This window comes from Accipiter gentilis, chromosome Z (genome assembly GCF_929443795.1).
Source record: "Accipiter gentilis chromosome Z, bAccGen1.1, whole genome shotgun sequence".
In the NCBI taxonomy this organism is placed as follows: domain Eukaryota; kingdom Metazoa; phylum Chordata; class Aves; order Accipitriformes; family Accipitridae; genus Astur; species Astur gentilis.
Window position 1 is genome coordinate 52,952,638 of NC_064919.1, and position 19,378 is coordinate 52,972,015.

Here is a 19,378-nt window from a genome sequence, read left to right on the forward strand (position 1 = left end):
AGTTATTACAACCATGTTTTTCTGAGAAAATAAATTCTTACAGATTTGTATAGCTTCCAACTTTGGTATCATTTCTGCTACATCAAGTCCAGCTAAAAAGACATATAAGTGTTCCAGCACAACAGATGAAAGCCTCCAAGACTTTCCAAAGACTAAGGCTCAAAGACAAACTCATGGGACTCCTCCAGAAAAAGGGAAAACAAGTTAGAAAGCCAAATCATGGCTTAAAAGAAAAAGGCAAGCTCCTGACATTGTCTGGAGTCCAAGGACCACAGCCTTCAAAGGTAAGCAGATCAAAGGCTCTTGTATTCTCTCTGAAGGCATCCCGTGAAAGCAGTCACTGATATTCACCATTGTTACTGATACTTGTATGCTTCAAAGAATAGAAGAGGCACAGGAAACAGATGAAGCAGTACATGCCCACCCCATGTAACTACCTCAAGGGAACTGAGTATATAGATGTCCATCTCAGATAAAGCTTGACCTTCACTACCTATCTTTATGGAGCTCTGGAAAATTAGGTGTCTGGACTAACAAAATGGTAAGGATAAGCTGTTTCTGTTTCTTCAAGCTCTATTAACAAAGCCACCAACTGTTCGTGTTAACTTTCATGGAAAGGTTTCCATGCATTCCCTGAAATCACAGAAGATAATTTGTTTTCAAAAAACCCAGTTGGCAGAAGCTGCTAGGAGTAATAGCTTGAATAAACAGATGATTGCAAGTAGTGAAAAGTACTGTTTGGATATTAGACAAAGTTTATTCTGATATCCAATTAATGCACAGAACAGATGCTTTAAGTAGGCACAAATTCTTTTTTGTACACACATCCCCCCTCCCCTTGCCCCAGAATAGGGCAAATCTGCTTTCCTGGGAAGGAAGTGTTGAACAGAATTATCCAGTTTAGAGGAAAAGAGGAAGGCTGTTTAAGGTTCTTGTTGCATTTTAGTAACACAAGTACTTACTTCTCTGTAAGCACTAATACTGAAGTTCCTAATGCAACTGGTACCATAAGAACTGTATTTCCTAGGCTTAGCCACAACAAATACATATATTCAAGTATTTCCTACAGCAGTTCCAGACCAAAAAAAAAAAATAGTCCTAAAAAACAACTCCTTTTTTTTTGAGGATAAGATTTTCGTTTAAGAGTTCTTCCCATTTTTCCAAAATGTAATTTTCATGGACTCTAAACACAAAACGCTTCAATTCTCAAAGAAATGGCTTCATACGTCTAGATAAAAGATTCTCACAAAGAACAAAACATTATTGAATGCAGCAACGTAATTCAATATTTAACCATTATCCTTATACTGGTTTGAATAATCTAATAAAGAAAAGTATCTTTAAGAGTCTCTCAACAACTTAGTTGGGAAATCACTACTTACAGATTTTCACAATTTTTAACTAACATTACTAATTTAAATTTAAGAAGCAGATCTTGTGGTAAAACTCATAAAATTCAATGGTTTGGACAATTCCTAAAGAGTTGTTTAAGCTACCATCAAAAATGCTTCTAATTAGCTTATATTTTATCTCTATTATCATCTCTTGATTCTCAAAACATAGTAATACTAATAATAGAATAATTCAGGCCTTAGAGACTCACATCTCTGTCACTAACTTAGTGGAATGTAATTTTCAATTTTGAAGTGTTTAGAAAAAATACAGTTGTTGAAAGAGTGCTCACGTTCAACACCTAAAGTGATAGCTGAGTTCCACATGGTAACAACTGGACAGCATTACTCCATGTGCAGGCAGTACTCCACTTAAGACTACTCCTTGAGATAAAAGGTCTCTGCTCATCTGAGAAACTAATATAATTCACAGCGTGAAATGCTCTGACAAACTCTGTAAGGAAACTTAAGTGCACATGCATACGACTTCAGGGGACTGGGGTCTAGCGTGATGAAATCAAACAACCAAAATTGTTCCAAAAAATGTAGGTGAGGAACTCATATATTTCATGAACTTTCTGTGGGCCCAAAAGGAATCTTCAAGAGAGGATCCTGTACTGAAAATTATTACTGAGCACAGATATCTAAGATAAAACATCTTGTAGCAACATGAAAATAAGAATTTGCTAAAATAGAGAGGAGTACCTGAGAGAACAGTTGTGATGAAAAGTTAATAAGAACAACCGAAGATAGACAAATAAAAGCATTAAAATGCCAAACATACTAGAAACCCTGAGAATCAAATTGTTTTACCAATACGTAACTCCCAGTGTAAAGCATTAACACTCCTTTCAAGACCTATGCATGATGTGTAGTTTACATTTTTGGTGTATGTGTAGCACTTAAATGTTATTGTATTTTTAAAATTAATTTATGCAGAATGCATGACTCCACATTTATTTCACATCAAATAATAAAATCAGAACAGGCACTCTTTGTAATTTTAACCCTTCCTCTGTGACTACATCACAAAGATGAACATGACCTCTGTGTTCAGACACACTCATTTTCTGAAGAGCTATAAAATTAAAAAGCAATGCAGTTCTACAAGGTTTCTACAAGTCTACTAAGTCCTCAGATGGACTGACTGCACCCTTAAATTTGACAGTATCTGTGGTTCATTAATCTCATTACCTTGAACTTCAGAGACAAAAGCTACAGGTCAGATGCACTTGTTTTCTCTAAGAATGCAAGAGATATACTAACAGAAGTGAAGACAGACATGAGCTGCTTGTACAATTCAAGGGCTACTTTTTGAGCTTAGACAGAAACAACAGGAGAAAAATTCCTGAAATTTCCAGAAGAAAGAAGTAAATGGTATCTAGAGATTCTTGGAAGGTTAACAGGTCCCTGAATAATTACAGAAAGCCATGCTACGGTAGCCACGTTGACAAGACAGGAAATATTTTTCTAGACTGAAAACTACTCCAGCTTAACAGGCATTAGCCAGAAAAACTAAAAAAGCCCTGTGTTTCACTTGAGGATCCTGTATTTGGCTGGTCTAACCTCAAATACAAAGATGGACCTTGGAATATTAGACCTCAGAAGGATTGAAGAAATGGTTCAAGAACAAGCACTGGAAGAACAGTAGTTCAAGAAAACTTCTAAGTCTGAAAGGAAGAGAAAGATTTTATCTGTAACATGAACTTTCTGTATTTTCTGGACAACTCAAATATGGAAACCTACCAGAAAGGGAAAAAAAAAAAAAAAAAACCAATCATATTCTCTCTAAGAAGTTACATACCAGAAAAACTAATACAGTGTGAAGCAGGTTGTTACATAAAACTACTGATCCAACAGCCATTCCTCCGAACAAGGCTGTTTTAAACAGAAAGGAGCTTTTTTAAAACAAGACAATAAAGAACAAATAAAATGTCAAATCAATGGTACAGGCCTTCTCCAGTTCAAGGAAAGGCACAGAATTTGGTATTAGTTTAGTGCTATGTATGTTGCTGCCATAGAAATTACACTCAAAGCAAAAACAACCAGGCAGGATGAGATTACAGTTTAATAAACTGATGTTATTCTAGGACCATAGAGAATCTTGAAGTACTTATACAGTTTCCCAACTGTGAAGACTGCAGTGTTCCCGAAGCACCACATTAGATTACTATCATAATGTATTTCACATAATTTCACAAATTTTAACATAAACGGTATTTCCTTTTCCTTTAGAAAAAAAGCTTTTATTTTTTTAATATGACTCTAGTTTACCTAAATTCACAATCTTACATTCAGACTTCTTTTGGCCTTATTTAGCGAAGAGCTCTAAGCTGTTTATAATACAGAACAGGTTTCACCTATGTTACTAAAAACACCTCTGTAACCATGCATACAGAAAGACTCTCTCAGGCCCACAAACTTCCTTACTTGTAAGAAAACGAGTTCCTTTTGCTCTCCACTATTGCTTGTGTGATTAAGTCAACATAAACACCTATGTGTACAGACCCATATAATCCTAGACTGAAAGAGATGCCACCTCTGTCTTTTTGCAACCTATTCTACTAGCTTAAGTCTCTTCCCACACCCCCCGTGTGGACCACCCACTTTAAGTCTTCTTAAACCTCCTTTTCCTAAACTTCGCCTACTACTATCCTTTATTTCACCTACTCCTCAGTTCTCTGCCTTTCCACACATTTTTCTTCCTGACGTTTTCTCACCCCAATATATACTTGATTCAGCCAGGGAAGACGACTCAGTACTGTACATCCTGTAACTGCCTGCGGAATACAACAAAGCCATTCTTCCAAAAACTGTCTGTTACTACAGACACAGCAAATTGTGCTGAGCAGGAGAGGAATCTCAAGTAATTTTGTCTGCTCTCACACACTTCACCCCTTTTTCTACTTTTCATTACCAAGTTAAAACTTGCCACAATTATTCAAAAGCTGAAAATAAAGATTATCCACTATAAAGTATACAAAAGTTCTAGACAGAAGTCTTAAAGATTCATCTAGCTTACTGAAGTGAAAAGTAACGTTTTCATAATAATGTAAGTGGGTACAGAAAAAAAAATCTGTTATAAACCTGTCACATATGTTTTCCTACACTCCTCCCAAACACTACTGGAAACAGGACCCAATCATAAGTATTATTTTCAACATTTTTGCTTTGGCAAATAATCTATAGCAGATCAGTTGTTTTTTCTACCTACCCATAATATGTATGGTTACTGATATGGACCTCTTATTAATGGAATGCCAGGTTCTGAACCTTGGCTTGGCTTGACAAATTGCATCAGATTGTGCTGTTTTCTAGTAACTGAAAACTATAGAGAATGTAAATTATAAGCAGTACTCAAGCTGTCTACTGCCATTTCACAATGAATTTAAAAGGTAACTTACACATTAAGTTTTTCCAAGTTCTCTTGGGCATTGTGTTTTTCTCTCTCATACGCATATTCCACCTCTTTGAACTCTTTCTTGATCATTTCTAAATCCGAAAGAGCTTCTGCTTGGCTGGCTTTTTCCACCTGCAAAGCTCCTTCAAGGTCTCGAATTCTTAACTACCAAGTGATAAGAAAGCAATTAAAGCAAGTTAGGAAAAACTATCATGATCTTTAAGGCTGTTCTATGTTCTGTTCTGCTTTACAGGTAACTATATTCTATTAATTCTATATGGAAGTATATACACAGAAAGCATTGAACACAGGTAAAAATGTATGAATACATACAGTTCAAAATGGAGACAAATAGATACCCTGACCAAAAGCACCTTTTATTCGTCTTTGGTGGTGTCTGGATTTTTCCTTTTTCAGTTATTACTAGGGTTTTCCAGTGGAATCCTATTTTTTCAGTAGACTCACAAAAGTATGGGATTAACAGTAAAGGCTACAATTCCACTCAGCACAAAGCACACTTGAAATTTGTTCATGTATATAAACAAGGAAGAAAACCTGACCAGCCATTCACCCATGAAAGATAAGCCTCTAACTTTAAGGAATGTTACCCTCCCAGTTTCTTTGTATGTTCTAAAAGTAGGGACAGGAAATTAAGAAAACTAAATCTTTCCTTTTTACTAGTTTAAGTGTCACTTTAAAAAATTTAAGTGATTGTACATAGAGGAGATCATGAGAATAAGAAAACATCTCACAGAATGTTCTGGTTTCAGCTGGGATAGAGTTCACTGTCTTCCTAGTAGCTGGTACAGTGCTATGTTTTGAGTTCAGTATGCGAAGAATGTTGCTAACACAGTGATGTTTTCAGTTGTTGCTCAGTAGTGTTTAGACTAAAGTCAAGGATTTTTCAGCTTTTCATGCCCAGCCAGCGAGAAAGCTGGAGGGGCACAAGAAGTTGACACAGGACACAGCCAGGGCACCTGACCCAAACTGGCCAACGGGGTATTCCATACCATGGGACGTCCCATCTAGTATAGGAACTGGGAAGTGGGGGCAGGGAATCGCCGCTCAAGGACTGGCTGGGTGTCGGTCGGTGGGTGGTGAGCAATTGCCCTGCGCATCATTTGTACATTCCAATCCTTTTATTACTACTGTTGTCATTTTATTAGTGTTACCATTATCAGTTTCTTCTTTTCTGTTCTATTAAACTGTTCTTATCTCAACCCATGAGTTTTACTTCTTTTCCTGATTTTCTCCCCCATCCCACTGGATGGGGGGACGGTGAGTGAGCGGCTGCGTGGTGCTTAGTTGCTGGCTGGGGTTAAACCACGACACAGAAGAATGGCAGTACTTATTTTTGTTACTCAGAAAATAAGAAAGAAAATAAAAAAAGGTACCAAAACTCCTTTTTTTTTTTTTTTCTTTCTTAGCTTTTCAAAAATCCAGTGTGAAGGGCTTGTTAGTATGAGATTACTAAGCAATCATCATTTAGCTTTTTCTCGCTTGCTTTTTAAAATAAACCATAATTGCCAGTAGGGTCAAACCCCTGTGATAAAGTTCAGTAATATAAAGATTTAATATTAAAATATATATACTACATTTTTTCATATAATCAATCTTTACTGGTAACTGCAGATATTGTAACTTTGTTTGAAGCTGAAATGTACTCCAAGTAATTATATTTGGAACTGCAGTTTCAGGATGCATTAAGCTCTCACTCCTAGAGAAGTTGGATGTATGCACTGTATCACCAAATAACTGTAAGTGCCCATTCAAAAGATACAGGGAGGGGTATTTAAACATAGAATCATAGAATCACAGAATCATTTATGTTGGAAAAGACCTTTAAGATCATTGAGTCCAACCATCAACCATGTCCACTAAACCATGTCCTGAAGTACCTTGTCTACACACTTTTTGAATGCCTCCAGGGATGGTGACCCTCCCTCATAATTTAAAGGAAGGTGTCAGAACTATAACCATTATTTTCTGTCTTTGACTCTTGCTTTGTTCAAGCCCAAGTGCTGAAACCATAATGACTATATTCATCATGTGTCCATTCCACAGAGATGCTCATCCAATGCCACCCAGGCATTGCATCATGGTATTGCCCTGTGGTAATGATGATGAACAGTAGTATAGTGTTTAACTATTTTGAAACATTTCCTTTCCCCTCACTGTTTAAATGCTAGTGGAATTCTCAAACTTACAAATGTGACATTTTATTTCATTATTTATTCTAATAACTTTAAAGTTGCCTGAAAAGCAGATTATTTTTCTATTCTTTCCTTTTATATATTAGCTATTACAATTTTGACACATTGCAAAAAAACGATTCAGTGTTTTCACTGAAGTAAGTGGTCTTAATATTTTTGGAAGATTGTATCTTTACAACTTCATTAACTGTTTTACTGTATAATTCTACAAAATACTTAACAAAAAGTTTACCTGGATGATCTCTGAATTGAATTTGGATTCCAAATGTGCTGCTCTCTCTGCTTCAATGTTTTCTTCCAGTTTCTTTATTCTCACTGTAGCTGCCTGAGAGTACATTTTGAAGAAATTGAAGTCCAGAGAGATAGTAAACATGACACTAGGACTATTCTATTCATTCAGTATATTAGGACTCCATACACCAACCTGATGTATCTGACCTACTTGTACTTTGGAACTGTGAGAACTCATACCAAGAAATACATATAAAAAATTTAACATACCTAGAATATTTTTATTTTCTATTTAGTTAAAGAAATTGATGTAGCATTATGTTATTGTCACATTTTTTACAATCAAGAAAACTGCAGGTGGAGTCAGAAAGCAAAAAAAACAAGTTAAATATTCTACCTATTCTGTTACTATTTGCTTTTTCACCAAGGTTGTCACCTGAGACAACATAACCACACCCTGTATGTTCCAATATGTATCAATATACTATCTACAATTTCAGTGATGAAACAGATGAAGCACAGAGAAGATACAGAATTCCTAAAAAATATGTTGGCTTTGGCACCTAATTTCCAATTAAGGTGCCCAAAACAAATTGTTTTGCAGCCCTAGACTAGTCATAGTTTCCCTACAATAAAAATCTGTAAGCTCCGCAATGCTTTAAAACACTAACCTAGGGGTTTTTTTTACTGCTGTGTTCCTTGACCTGTAACTGTTCTGTTACGTTTTTGTCTAGCAATTATCAGGAAGTTCACCATCTCTTTGAACAAACATACTGACTAATTTAGTCAGTTACTACATCTCATTACACAGAAGAACACCTGTACATGCATGCATAGTTTAAGCAAAGTGGGATTCTCTAAATTAAACTGTTGCATCTTTCTTATCCATTCTTATAACATTTTGAAAAGCAGCACAATGCAAATGACTATGCTAAGAATCTGCTTGGAAATTTGGATTGCCTACAAAAAGTTCAAGAAGTAGTCTATATTTTTCCTAAACTTTTTCTTTAAGTGATCCAAGCTGAAAAAAATTTCTTTCAAGTTACAATAAACACAAAAGCAATCACCAGATACATACGTCCACATAAAGGCCTGGACACAGAATTTCACCAGGAAAAATACTTTTACCAAAAGCAGTAACTCAAGACCTGCTATAATGGAAATACACATGCAATTTTAATTACACTGTTTTCTATCAACAGAAGCTTTTCACTTTGTTAACTGAATTGAATAGAAATTCATGCAAAAATGTCTATTACTTTCAAGTTAAATTAGGGAGATCAAGAAAAAGGAATTAATACTAAAAAGTCATTCAACATAAGCACATTTAAGGTTACATAAATACAACCAAAGTTACTGATTTTGGAAAAGTAAAACAAAATAGCAAGTATGTGAGACTGCATCGTGATTCTAAACATTTGAAAGAAGAGAGAGAACATTAACAGATGTTAAAATAAAAGCTCTTGGCAATAAATTTAAACTTTGTTTGTATAATCACACACACACACAAAAGACTTTTGAAACTGATGTCCATGGAAGGCCTACTAAAAAGAGAAGCAGCAGCAGCACAGACCTTACCAAACCTACTCCACGGTAAGGTCTGTCAAAAGGCTTAAACTTTGCCTCCTCCAGGAGTTTTATCTGCTTAACATACCTGATAAAAAAAATTCACAAATCCTGCACAAACACTCCCACTGTATTTCCATATTGCTAAGATTATTCTAAAAAATAGCTTGCTGTAGACTTTTAACAGTATTATTCCTTCCAAACATCAGGTCCTACTCCCCTCTGCCCCTAATGGAGGATTAGCAGACTACCTCCTGCTTCAGTTTGGAAGGACTCCTTAGCATCCTCCAACAGGTCAACATCTGTCAACAGGATGGTTTTACACAAGAATACTGCCACCCTAGTAAAAGTAGTCAGTGAACAATAAATACAAGTGATGCGGATTTCATTTCTTTTTTAATAACATTTAAGAAGTCAGCTTGAAAATAATTCTATTTTAAGTCTGAGGATAAGAATAAAGGCAACAGTGAGGAAAGTACTTATCACAACATTTAGAGTAGGAAATGTAATTTTTAAAAAATAAAATTAAGAAATAGAAACTTCACTGAGAATATTTCACCACATACCCTCAAGAGCAAAAATGCCTTTTCTGTCTTTGGCTGGTTTGTTCAAGTGTCTATTCTCATAGCAAACACTGAACTGGAAAAAGAAAAAAACTGATTCTGCAGGTAAAGTTTTCAGGCATAACTTACTAATTCACAAGCTCTGTACTGCATTTGACTTCTAAGTCTTATGTTATTTCCTGAGCACCTGAGTCCAAAGTAGAACTATGCCTTCATCTCAGCCTCTCTTCAGCTGAAATCTGAGATGCAAGACACTCTCAAATGGAGCCCCCTAGAACGGTTAGATTTCAACAGTCCCAAGAAAAAAAATAAAAACAGAAAGAATAAGTAACAGCTTGAGTGTGGGCATCTGAGAGAATAAAACACTGGAGCAACCACATTCTCCCAAACAGAACATATAGGTATCAGTTCTTGGCATAGTTCTTTAAAAGTAGAGTCTATCTCCTTGAGCCAAAATGATGGACACTAACTGCTGGGACAAGAGACATGGTCCAAAGGAAATACAAACTCCCAGATATATAGAAACTTCAGTCCTAAGAAAATCATGGGACAATGAGGGAAGAGAGGCAGGAGCAAGCAGACACCTGTAAGAAGTGCCAACATAAGACTCTTTTCCTGTCTGAAGTAAGAGCAATTCCATTTAAAACCAGACATATTTGCAGATGGTTCATTTGCTTGAATTGCCACAAGTCACTGAAGAATTAACTTGTAGAATTAGCATGCCTATAAAAAGAGAAGCACTGGGAAAACTCATGTTTCAGCTACAGACATTCCTGATGATCTCTGGAATGTGAGAAACAGGCTCCTAATTGCAAGCAGGACAGCGTGTCTAGCCTACTGTAAAAGAGGTATGAACCCTAGGCACTGAGCAAAGAAGAGCTAGATGTACCCGACAGGTACCCAATGGAAAGTATTTGAAGACATTCAAGACAGTACACACAGGAAAACTAAATTAGAAACTAGAAATCAAAGTATCTGTTTGACAGATAAGTATCATCGTACAGATCATATCCCCATATAAAGGCATGGGAAAATTCACTTGTTTAAAACCATGACTTCTTCACAAGTTCAGGAATCTTAACACCCCATTCTTGCTTCTAAAGCTCATGTTCTTCTAGAGTTTGATTCTTTAAAGCTTTGCCTCATAGCAGCAGTTTGTTACAATTTTGATTTTTAAAACCCTGTTTAAATTAGTTCACCAGACCTTCAGAAAACAAAGACTCAAGGAGAGAAATAAAATTTATTTCATTCAAGACAAGGCACCGTCAGGGACCTGACAGGAACTGCCACTAATTTCTTGTATTGCTAGAAGCCAAAGATGAAGAGTGAACTATATTATCTTCAAAAGTCTCAGAAGATTACTCCAGTAAACCTTAATCTTAGCGTACTAGTATAAGCAGGTGTCTTACCCAAAAGAGATTCAGATGATTCAAAGAGCTTGCAGGAAAATTACATATGTAAATTGAGGAAGTCATATAGATGCTGTCTGTGTCTCATGGAGCAATGAATTTTCTTTTTCCTGGATTCTATGATTTGATTGCTGAAGCTTATGGTACACCATACATCTAGCAAATTTAACCAGTCAGATACCGGCAAATCAGTGGGAAATTAGTAGGAAAACAAAAATTTCATGAGAGATACCTAACCAGACATTAGCATATAAACCTTGCAAAGCAATACAGAGTTATTAAATAAATTCGGATTTGCTCAGACTGATCTAAGGAAAAGAATCTTTGAATCGCTGTTTATCTAAGTGCACATCAGCCACAGAAGCTGCACCTGGATTCCAAGCTGAGTCTGAAGTTTTATTTGGGAAGAACACAGCTGCAAAATAACACTATATAGAAAATCTTGTCTATTTTGCTAGTAAAAGTTCAAATAGGCTCTAGTGATACTTCATATATGAGCTTCCCTTCACAGTGAGAAGCTGCATGCTCTGCCAGCAAGAATGATCCTATGTGAGGGAAAGAAAGAAATGTCAGAGATGAGTCTAACCTGTAACACCACATTAAAAATTCCAAAAGGAAAAATGGGACGAGGAAAGGAGTTTCGTGTTCCTGTCTGACAAACAGAAAAGACACTGGTACCAGAATCATGTTAGCCAGGCAAGCCTCTTTGAATTAGACGAAAGGTGAGAATCAGTATCCTTACTGAACCACATGTGTCCAAAAACTTTATACAATGCCTGTCTAGAATGAAGAAGCTGTGTGAAAACAAGTTATAGAGAAAGGTTGCAGGCCACAGACATCCAGACCACAGTCTCTCAACTGGGAGTCAAATGGCAATACTTTCTGGTTTAGCTTGGTAAGCTTCTTGTCAGGTCCAAGTCACAGAGACTGATCTCAAGGATTGATCCAAAAAGTGGGTTCTCCAGCGCTTACAACGCATTTTCTTATCCAACATGGAAAATATTGGTTATTCAACAAGATTCAGTCACTCATTACTTCCATGTGCACCTAACAGGATATATGAAGGCAGGCATCTTAAGTAAGATACCACAAACTCAGAACCCCCGAAGTTTCCTTGGATATTCAAGCTGAGTCAATTTCAGTCTTAATTTAAAGAACAAAGGTATCTGGGATCTGTTTCCATGATAGTACACGCAGAATTGTGACTTTTGAGAAAGAGCAAATAAAAATGACTAAGAAAACTTCAATGCCAGCCTTAGAACTTGTGGGCAACCATGCTATATGTTTAGTCTAATCCCTTATGGTTCAGTCGCTTCTTCCAGTGTCCTGTTGCATGTCAATGCTAATGTGGTTTCTAGGAGACATTCTCTGCATGCTAACAGTTTGCAATACCGTTTTCCAAACTGGCCTTTGTGGCTTCCACTTTTCTCAGCCCCTTACACTTGCTCCAAGTACTGCAATATTTGTGAATACTGGGGCACTCCATACTGAAAGAGTATCAGAATCCTACATTTGTGCAATGCCACAGCCATGAAAATGTAATCACTTGACATTTGCATTTACATCAAAATACCCTTTATCAGATAAGTAACAAAGAAAACAATAGGAAAAAAGAGAAAAGTACATTTACAACAGTTACTAAGTTTAGATACAGTAACAGAAGTAATTTTTCTCTTCTCTGCTTCTATTTAGACCACTTCTGCAAGATTTTTCTGTTTCATTTTACTAACAAGTTGTCAGGATACTTACACTTCCTCATGGCTAAGGTCCAATCCCTATGTGAAACACTCAGCCAATATAAAGTTTTAAGTGAAGAGGACACACATGTACCTCATATCTGGATCATCATCCACCCACTCTGTTTGTGTGCTTCCATATTCAGATTAAGATCTTACTTTTTCCTACTTAAAAACATTTCCCTATGACTCAGATCAGAAGGTCAGGTCTAAACACATCTTTGGGAGATGTGTTGACCACTTCCACCTAGTGTTAGAAATGCTGATGCCTCTTGATCGCGGTAAGGTGGAGCCACCTCCTGTCCGGATAATAAACAACCTTTTAGTAACTACAAAGTTACTTAACTACAACCAATTCTTAACCACTGAAGTAAATGTTCTTTCAGCCTGATGGAATGCAGTCAACTCTCACTATAAACATTTCCTGTATATGAAGTCTAGAGTAACACATCTCATTGACAGAGGAGCTATACTTGACCTGCACAACACCAGGTAAACAACTACACTTGCATGGGGACTACAAGATAAGCCATATGCTTGGCTTCAGCTTATATAAAACAAAGAAAGGTAAAACCAACTAGGACTGCTAAACTGATATAGTTTGGTTGCCTTTGGATAAAGTCCAAGCGCGTTCCAATCTGCATCTGAGTTGCAGGTGGCAAACCCATCTGAACTGCTCTCCCTTTCTACAGTACCTTGAGGGGAAAAAGATGTCCCTTTTGGTTCTCATGCTCAGTAGCTGGTAAACCCCTTAACGGTACATGAACTGAGACCATTAATTTATACACGCACATAGACAAGATTAATGTGTGACTTGTTACTAACTCCTGGTGAGGGCTACATAAAACAGTATTCAAACAACTTCAGTCTGATAGTGAGGTAACAGTGAACAGCCTTCAAACTGGACTTGAATAATTCGATGATAGAGGAGATAATAAAGAGGAAGCTCCTCTCAGAGACAAAGTCTATTAAGTCAGTGAGTGTCTCACTGGAGAAACATGAACTTTGGAGCCACCACAGAGATACTGTTATGAAAATTGCAGTGCTAAGAGGATATACAAGACAGTCACAGTAGCTAGAATACCTAGATGCCAGTTGTGCATTGTGGAGACATTAGAAAGCAGAGGATTAAGTAGGGGTAAGACATCAAGAAGTATGTAGTCACACTAGACAAAAAGTAGTTTAAAGTTTAACCAGTAGCACTGTTAAGTGGCTGAGGAATCTGTTCTCTCTCACACTGCTTGGAGTTTTTTCAAGTCTTTTTATGAGAACTATAGCTTACATAATACTGCAGTTCATGGTAAAATTAAGGAGAAAAAAAAGCAGGTCTGTGGGTCTGGAGGGTTTTGTTTTGTTTTTAGCTGGGACCTAAATTTCATGTTTCACTGACTTAGAAACAGTAAGAAATTTAATACACCCACAGCCTTAAACTATTGCGTGTACATATACCTTCTGCAAATACAGAGACAGACCATCACTCAAGTCGTCTTTGCAGTCATCTCCCCAACATAGCAGCATTACCAAGCTAATACAATATGACACATTTAGCAGGACATGAAAAGGTCAATATACTTACAGGCAGAGAGCAGGAAAGGAAACGTGAAAGCTAAGGGAATGGTCTTTAAATGGTAACTCAAACTCTTAGAGAAACGGCAACATATTCAGTCTCAGAAATAAAATGGACCAAGTTATGGGACATTTTTCAGGCCTCATGAGAAAGGCTTAAAAACTTGAGAGACCTTGAGCTCCAGCTTACTAAGAGTTGGCAGCCTCAAACACATAAAACAAACAATACAAAATCACTATACTTCTGTGCACAAAACAAAGAGTTTGAAATTTATGAACTAATAATTCTGTTTCTCATGGTAAAATCCACATTCCCCTTTCCTCCACTGTTTGTCAAACAGCTTTCCCACCCAGCTTTTTGGCAGCTAGACACATCACAAGAAACACTATTTTTATATACAAATTGCTCTATATTTCCCAAGAAATCATCTTTCCAGAGCAATGGAGATAAAGGCTAAAATAAAAGACACTGGTTCCAGGAAACTGACTCATAAATAGTAGTATCTTGATGAGTTCAATACAAATACATCAAGAATTTGTTCAACTACTGAATCTCAGACTAAAGAGGCAGAATGAAAATAGGGTTCCCAATCTAAATTTTTGTGGTACAGTAAGTATGTGTTCCACTTCAGAAGGACTCCACATCCGTGCAATGGTACACACATTGGTGTCACTGCAAACTGGAAAACTAGCAAGTTAGACACTGTACCAACAGTTATCTTTCAATGAAGAATCCACAGAAACTTGTCATTATTCTTTCTCTTCATTTCTAATTCCAGAAACTAGAAATGTCCTCTTTTAGATCCCGTTCAGAATGATGACTGAAGGATAAAACCAGACTAATATTAAAAAAAAAAAATTAAAAAAAGGGGGGGAGACCTTTTTCACCTTCTTTTCACTAGTACAGTCTATTAGATATAATTCTTCATAAGAGTTCCATTGTACAAAAAGAAAAAGATTCTAAATTTACCATTTCCTTTCATTACTGCAACAGAAGTATTTTCCTGTGGTCTTCTTCCTTATGTCCAGCAGAGGGTAGTAGAGGCACAGCTTTGTGAACTCCAAAAAAAGTTCATCCTCATTGCACATCAAGAAGTAGCATGTAACGGAAGATTACCTTTTAATTAGAATTACACTACTCTTCATGCAAATCAGCTTAAGAAGTTCCCTGCCATCAAAAACTTAAGTACACATTTTCTAACTAAATGCCCATTAACACAATGGGCACCTTAAATTAAATAAGACTTCTCCTGTGTTCATCTTCCCACAAAAGCCGAATTTCAATCTATAAGCTAAAAATTCCATGAAGACAGATAAAGAAATACGGGGCTACTTAATGAAAAAATGTAAACCATTCTGTCTGGGGTATACTACTTTAAGGTTTCTATATCTGAGTAGACAGCCATCTCAAATACTGACATCATAGGCAAAAATAAGAGTTGTATTTAACCACAGCTGGAAGTACAGGACTGGTTATCAGAATTTTATCCATGTTTCTTACGTGGGTAATACTTATTTTCATACACTGAGGAGTTTTAAATTGACAGCTAGAACACCACAGAACTATGTGAGAGTAATACCAGGTGGGCAGAAACACAAGGAGAATTTGGCACGTTGGCACACAGTGAAAACTACTGCCCAGACTTTAGTGCCCTTCTTTAATGCCTCTTCCACAATGCATAGGAAGAATCTGGCAACTAAGAATGTGATCCACAGAACCTAGCATGCTAGTGAGGCAGCTGTTACGGGAGAAAGGAGGAAATTCTACTGACAGCAATATGTTTAAATCCCTACAATCTCCAGGCTTCACAGAAGCACTTCTTTCTACTTGGGAATGCAGCATGCCCTTTTAAAAGGGCATAGTCCTTTCTTTCAAACACAATTAGAAGGGAAGATTGTGCTCATTTCCCCTCCTTTGTGCAATGCCTGTTCTTGAACACTCCCCCATTTCCTTCCCTTACAGCCTCCAAGACCAAAGTTCCAATAAGTGAGCTATAGAGGTGAAGAGCAGCTCATCTGGTCCCTTTGGTTGAGGTCTTTCCACTCTGTTTCAGCGTGAATGACAGATAATGCCTCTGCTTGATTGAGCTCCAGAAAGTTAAGAGAGGAAGAGGAATGACAAATTTATTTATCAAAGAAAGGTTGCAACTAGATTTCACACTGTTAATACTAAACTGTTCCTCCACATATAATATTTTTCAGAGAGATTACAGGTGGGAGAGCAACTTAAAATAGATTTTATTAACCGGAATTTTGAACTTCAGAGTCCCTGCAGCCTTTCATGACCACAGAAAAGGCAGAACAAATTTTGCTCCACAAACAGCGATGCAGAGTACTGGTACCCTGCAAGATGTAGATGATGCTGTTGTTGCAAACTCTGGAGTTTGAGTCCACTATGCAGTATGAAGTCTATAGTAATCAAAGCTGCCTACAGTAATCACTGTTGAAAACTTAAAATATCTAGTGCTTTTGCTTCTTAAAGAATAAAGGTATTTTCAGAGATGCTCATTGGTTAATCTCTCCTTGACTTCAACTATAGAATCGGTAAGTTATTGTTGTAGACCCTTTCAGACATATGCACAGCCAATTACTTTTGAGATAGTAAAGTGAGATGCAAGCTGACTAAAGCATATGCATTGCTGTCTAACTTGGACTTCTTTTTTTTTTTATTCACAGGGATCTCTGCTAATTTGCTTAAGCTTTCAAATGCAAGAGGTTTCATCACATACTTCCCTTAATCACTGCTCAAATAGCTATACTCAAAAAAAGTACCACAAGACTGATTTTTCTGTAGTCTGAACATCTCACATACATTTTCTCACAACATTATTGAAAGACTCAGTAAGTTAAAAGAATTTAATAAAAATTAAGCAGCAATGAAAATATCTTAGCTGATTGTGGTTAATAGATAGCATTCCCTGATAAAAATCATCTCCATGGCATAGCAGTTACACATTTTCTAGGAACTAAAATCTTCCTTTTCAAATATATAGATAGTGAGTACATCCAATTACAATATTTAGAAAGACAAATCTCCTCCTCCTTTCAGCTCATGATTCCTATGTCAACATGTTACAAGCCATGAAGGCACAAAAAAAGCCCTTGTTCAAGCTCTTGGAAGCAAAAATCTTTGTTTTTAAAAGGTCTATTGGAACTTCACAGTACACAGCACTTTCCAACTGAAGGTAATTCTGCCTAGGCCAATATGTGCAGCCCACAATACCTGACAATAGATTTCCTGTAGATCTCTTTGAGGGCACAAAAGTCTACCTTGTTGGTCAATAAGTCAGTGTTTTTAGTTGATGAGCTTTGTTCTTCCCTGAAGGAATTTTCTTTTGTACTTCTGTCTTTAATGCAGCACTCTACCTACCTAGGAATCAATGCTTTAAACACTTCTTTTGCCTTTAGGGGAAAAATAACAGAGAACAAGCATGGCTGAAAACTGTATGTCACTTACTCCTTTAAGGGCTCCCAATATCCCGCAAGTATCAATTCTTTAGAATTCAGTGTAGAAAATATTTAAAGATGCCTTTGGTGGAAAACTTACATCAGGATAAAGAATCATCTGGTCACTATGCTTTTCTGCAGTGACAAATGTTCTACCAAGGAAGTCTTGGTCCAGACCATACATAGAGATAACAATACAAAGCCTATCACTGAACAAACAGAACGCTGAAATTTAGGAGAGAACTAGCAGTTTAATAAAAGGACACATTTACAAGATATTAAAGACGTGAGACTTCTCAGCAATGGGTGTCACTCAACAGACAGGCAAACTAAAACTATCTGTGGCATTTAAGTCTAGACAGGAAGAGGCTGCCATAACACCACTGTGATCTTCCAGTATGCTATTCTTTCTACCTAGCACAATATCTGGTGACTTTCTCAGCTCCAGTAGGTTCTCCACTGCAAAATCACTAATTCTCAAAATCTGTTCTTAAGCAAAAAAGATAGGAAGATAGACAAATTAAGAAGTTAGGGAAAATGTACACAGTTCCTAAAGTAAAGTTAGCCTTGTTTTCACGCTTACATAAACTTTTTCCCATCTGCTGTTCAAACACCAGTCTCAAGTCAGGCACACAGTTTAAGTGGCATTCATCCGTTCAGCCTCTTCTGCGAAACAGATGTTCAACATTTTGTTAATCCGGTATACAGAATTCACAGCCTAAGTGGGATGTTCCATCCCTCAAAAATGAAATTGCTCAGAGTGTCAGTGCTTGTTGAGACTAATAGCAATAATCAAAAAACCTTACTTCAAGTTCTTTTTTAAGTCGCTCCTCTCGTTCAGCACTATATTCAAGCTCGTTGGCCTGGCGCCTCAGCAGCTCAGTACAATCATTGTGTTCCACCTCCATATCTTTCATTTTCTTGCGCATATTTTGCAATGCATTATTCTGCTCCTAAAAATAATAAAGCATTAGAAGATGCTTTTACTAAGCTAAAAAATTATAGTAAAAAGATCAAAATTTTGTGAATGGAGACTGCATCAGAACAGGTTATTAAAATCCAATGTGTTAGCACATGTCAACAGAACAATTTACCCAACAGCAGACATGCTCTTCATTCCCCACCAGGTAAAATGTGTTGGTTCAAAAATCACTATGAACATGACCTTCTGCGGTAATACTAATCAAAGCCAATTCCCCACAGGAAATCTTACCCTATAAAGAGTACAAGGCTGCTCTTCCAATCTCTTGTCTCTCCCAGCTCAACAGGAATGATGGAGGGGTAAACAGTTAAGTGCATTTGATGAAATGATAACATAGGGACATTGTTCTGATTTTAATTGTTAGAACTTGAAATTGAATCTGACATTTTTTAGAAATAGTTACTCCCGTAGACTAAATAATGTCCATTTCTGCTATTCTGAGAAAGACTTTCTTCCATCTAGAAACTTAATTACTTTAAAAATATCTACATGAACTCTGAAGTTCTCAGTAGAATAAAATAATCAAGCTGCTCCCCACTTCAATTTCTGCATTCAGAAGTTGAACCAAGCTACAAGCTGGGATAATTACTAACACTACAGGACTCAGCAGCTCTGTGGAGTCACTGCTACAAAAATCCACATTCACACCACACCAGGCTCGGAGGAAAGCAGCCAAATAATGAACCCCCAGTAGTCTAGTGTATACTTAAGCTGGAGATCCCAGAAGTTTCAAAAAGAAAAGCTTTGGTCTAGTGGACAGGAATAAGCTTTTCTGTAACTAGCATCAGAAACAAGCTATAAATCCAGTGATTTAGTTGGAGGACCTTTGGAGACCCAATTTGTTAAAATTACTTTCTGTGTAAAATACAGAAAG

At 36.8% G+C, this 19,378-nt stretch overlaps 1 protein-coding gene across 4 annotated transcripts in view; it reads right to left on the reverse strand.

Moving 5' to 3' along the window:
• Positions 1-19,378, reverse strand: part of CCDC171 (coiled-coil domain containing 171) — a 153,328-nt gene that overhangs the window by 115,955 nt on the left and 17,995 nt on the right. For all 4 annotated transcript variants that reach the window (XM_049795856.1, XM_049795855.1, XM_049795854.1 and 1 more), the window contains 3 exons: positions 18,329-18,475; positions 7,237-7,329; positions 4,796-4,956 (listed from right to left, as the gene is read on the reverse strand). In XM_049795856.1, the coding sequence (XP_049651813.1) occupies positions 4,796-4,956; positions 7,237-7,329; positions 18,329-18,475 (401 nt within the window). The remainder of the gene's footprint in view (positions 1-4,795; positions 4,957-7,236; positions 7,330-18,328; positions 18,476-19,378) is intronic.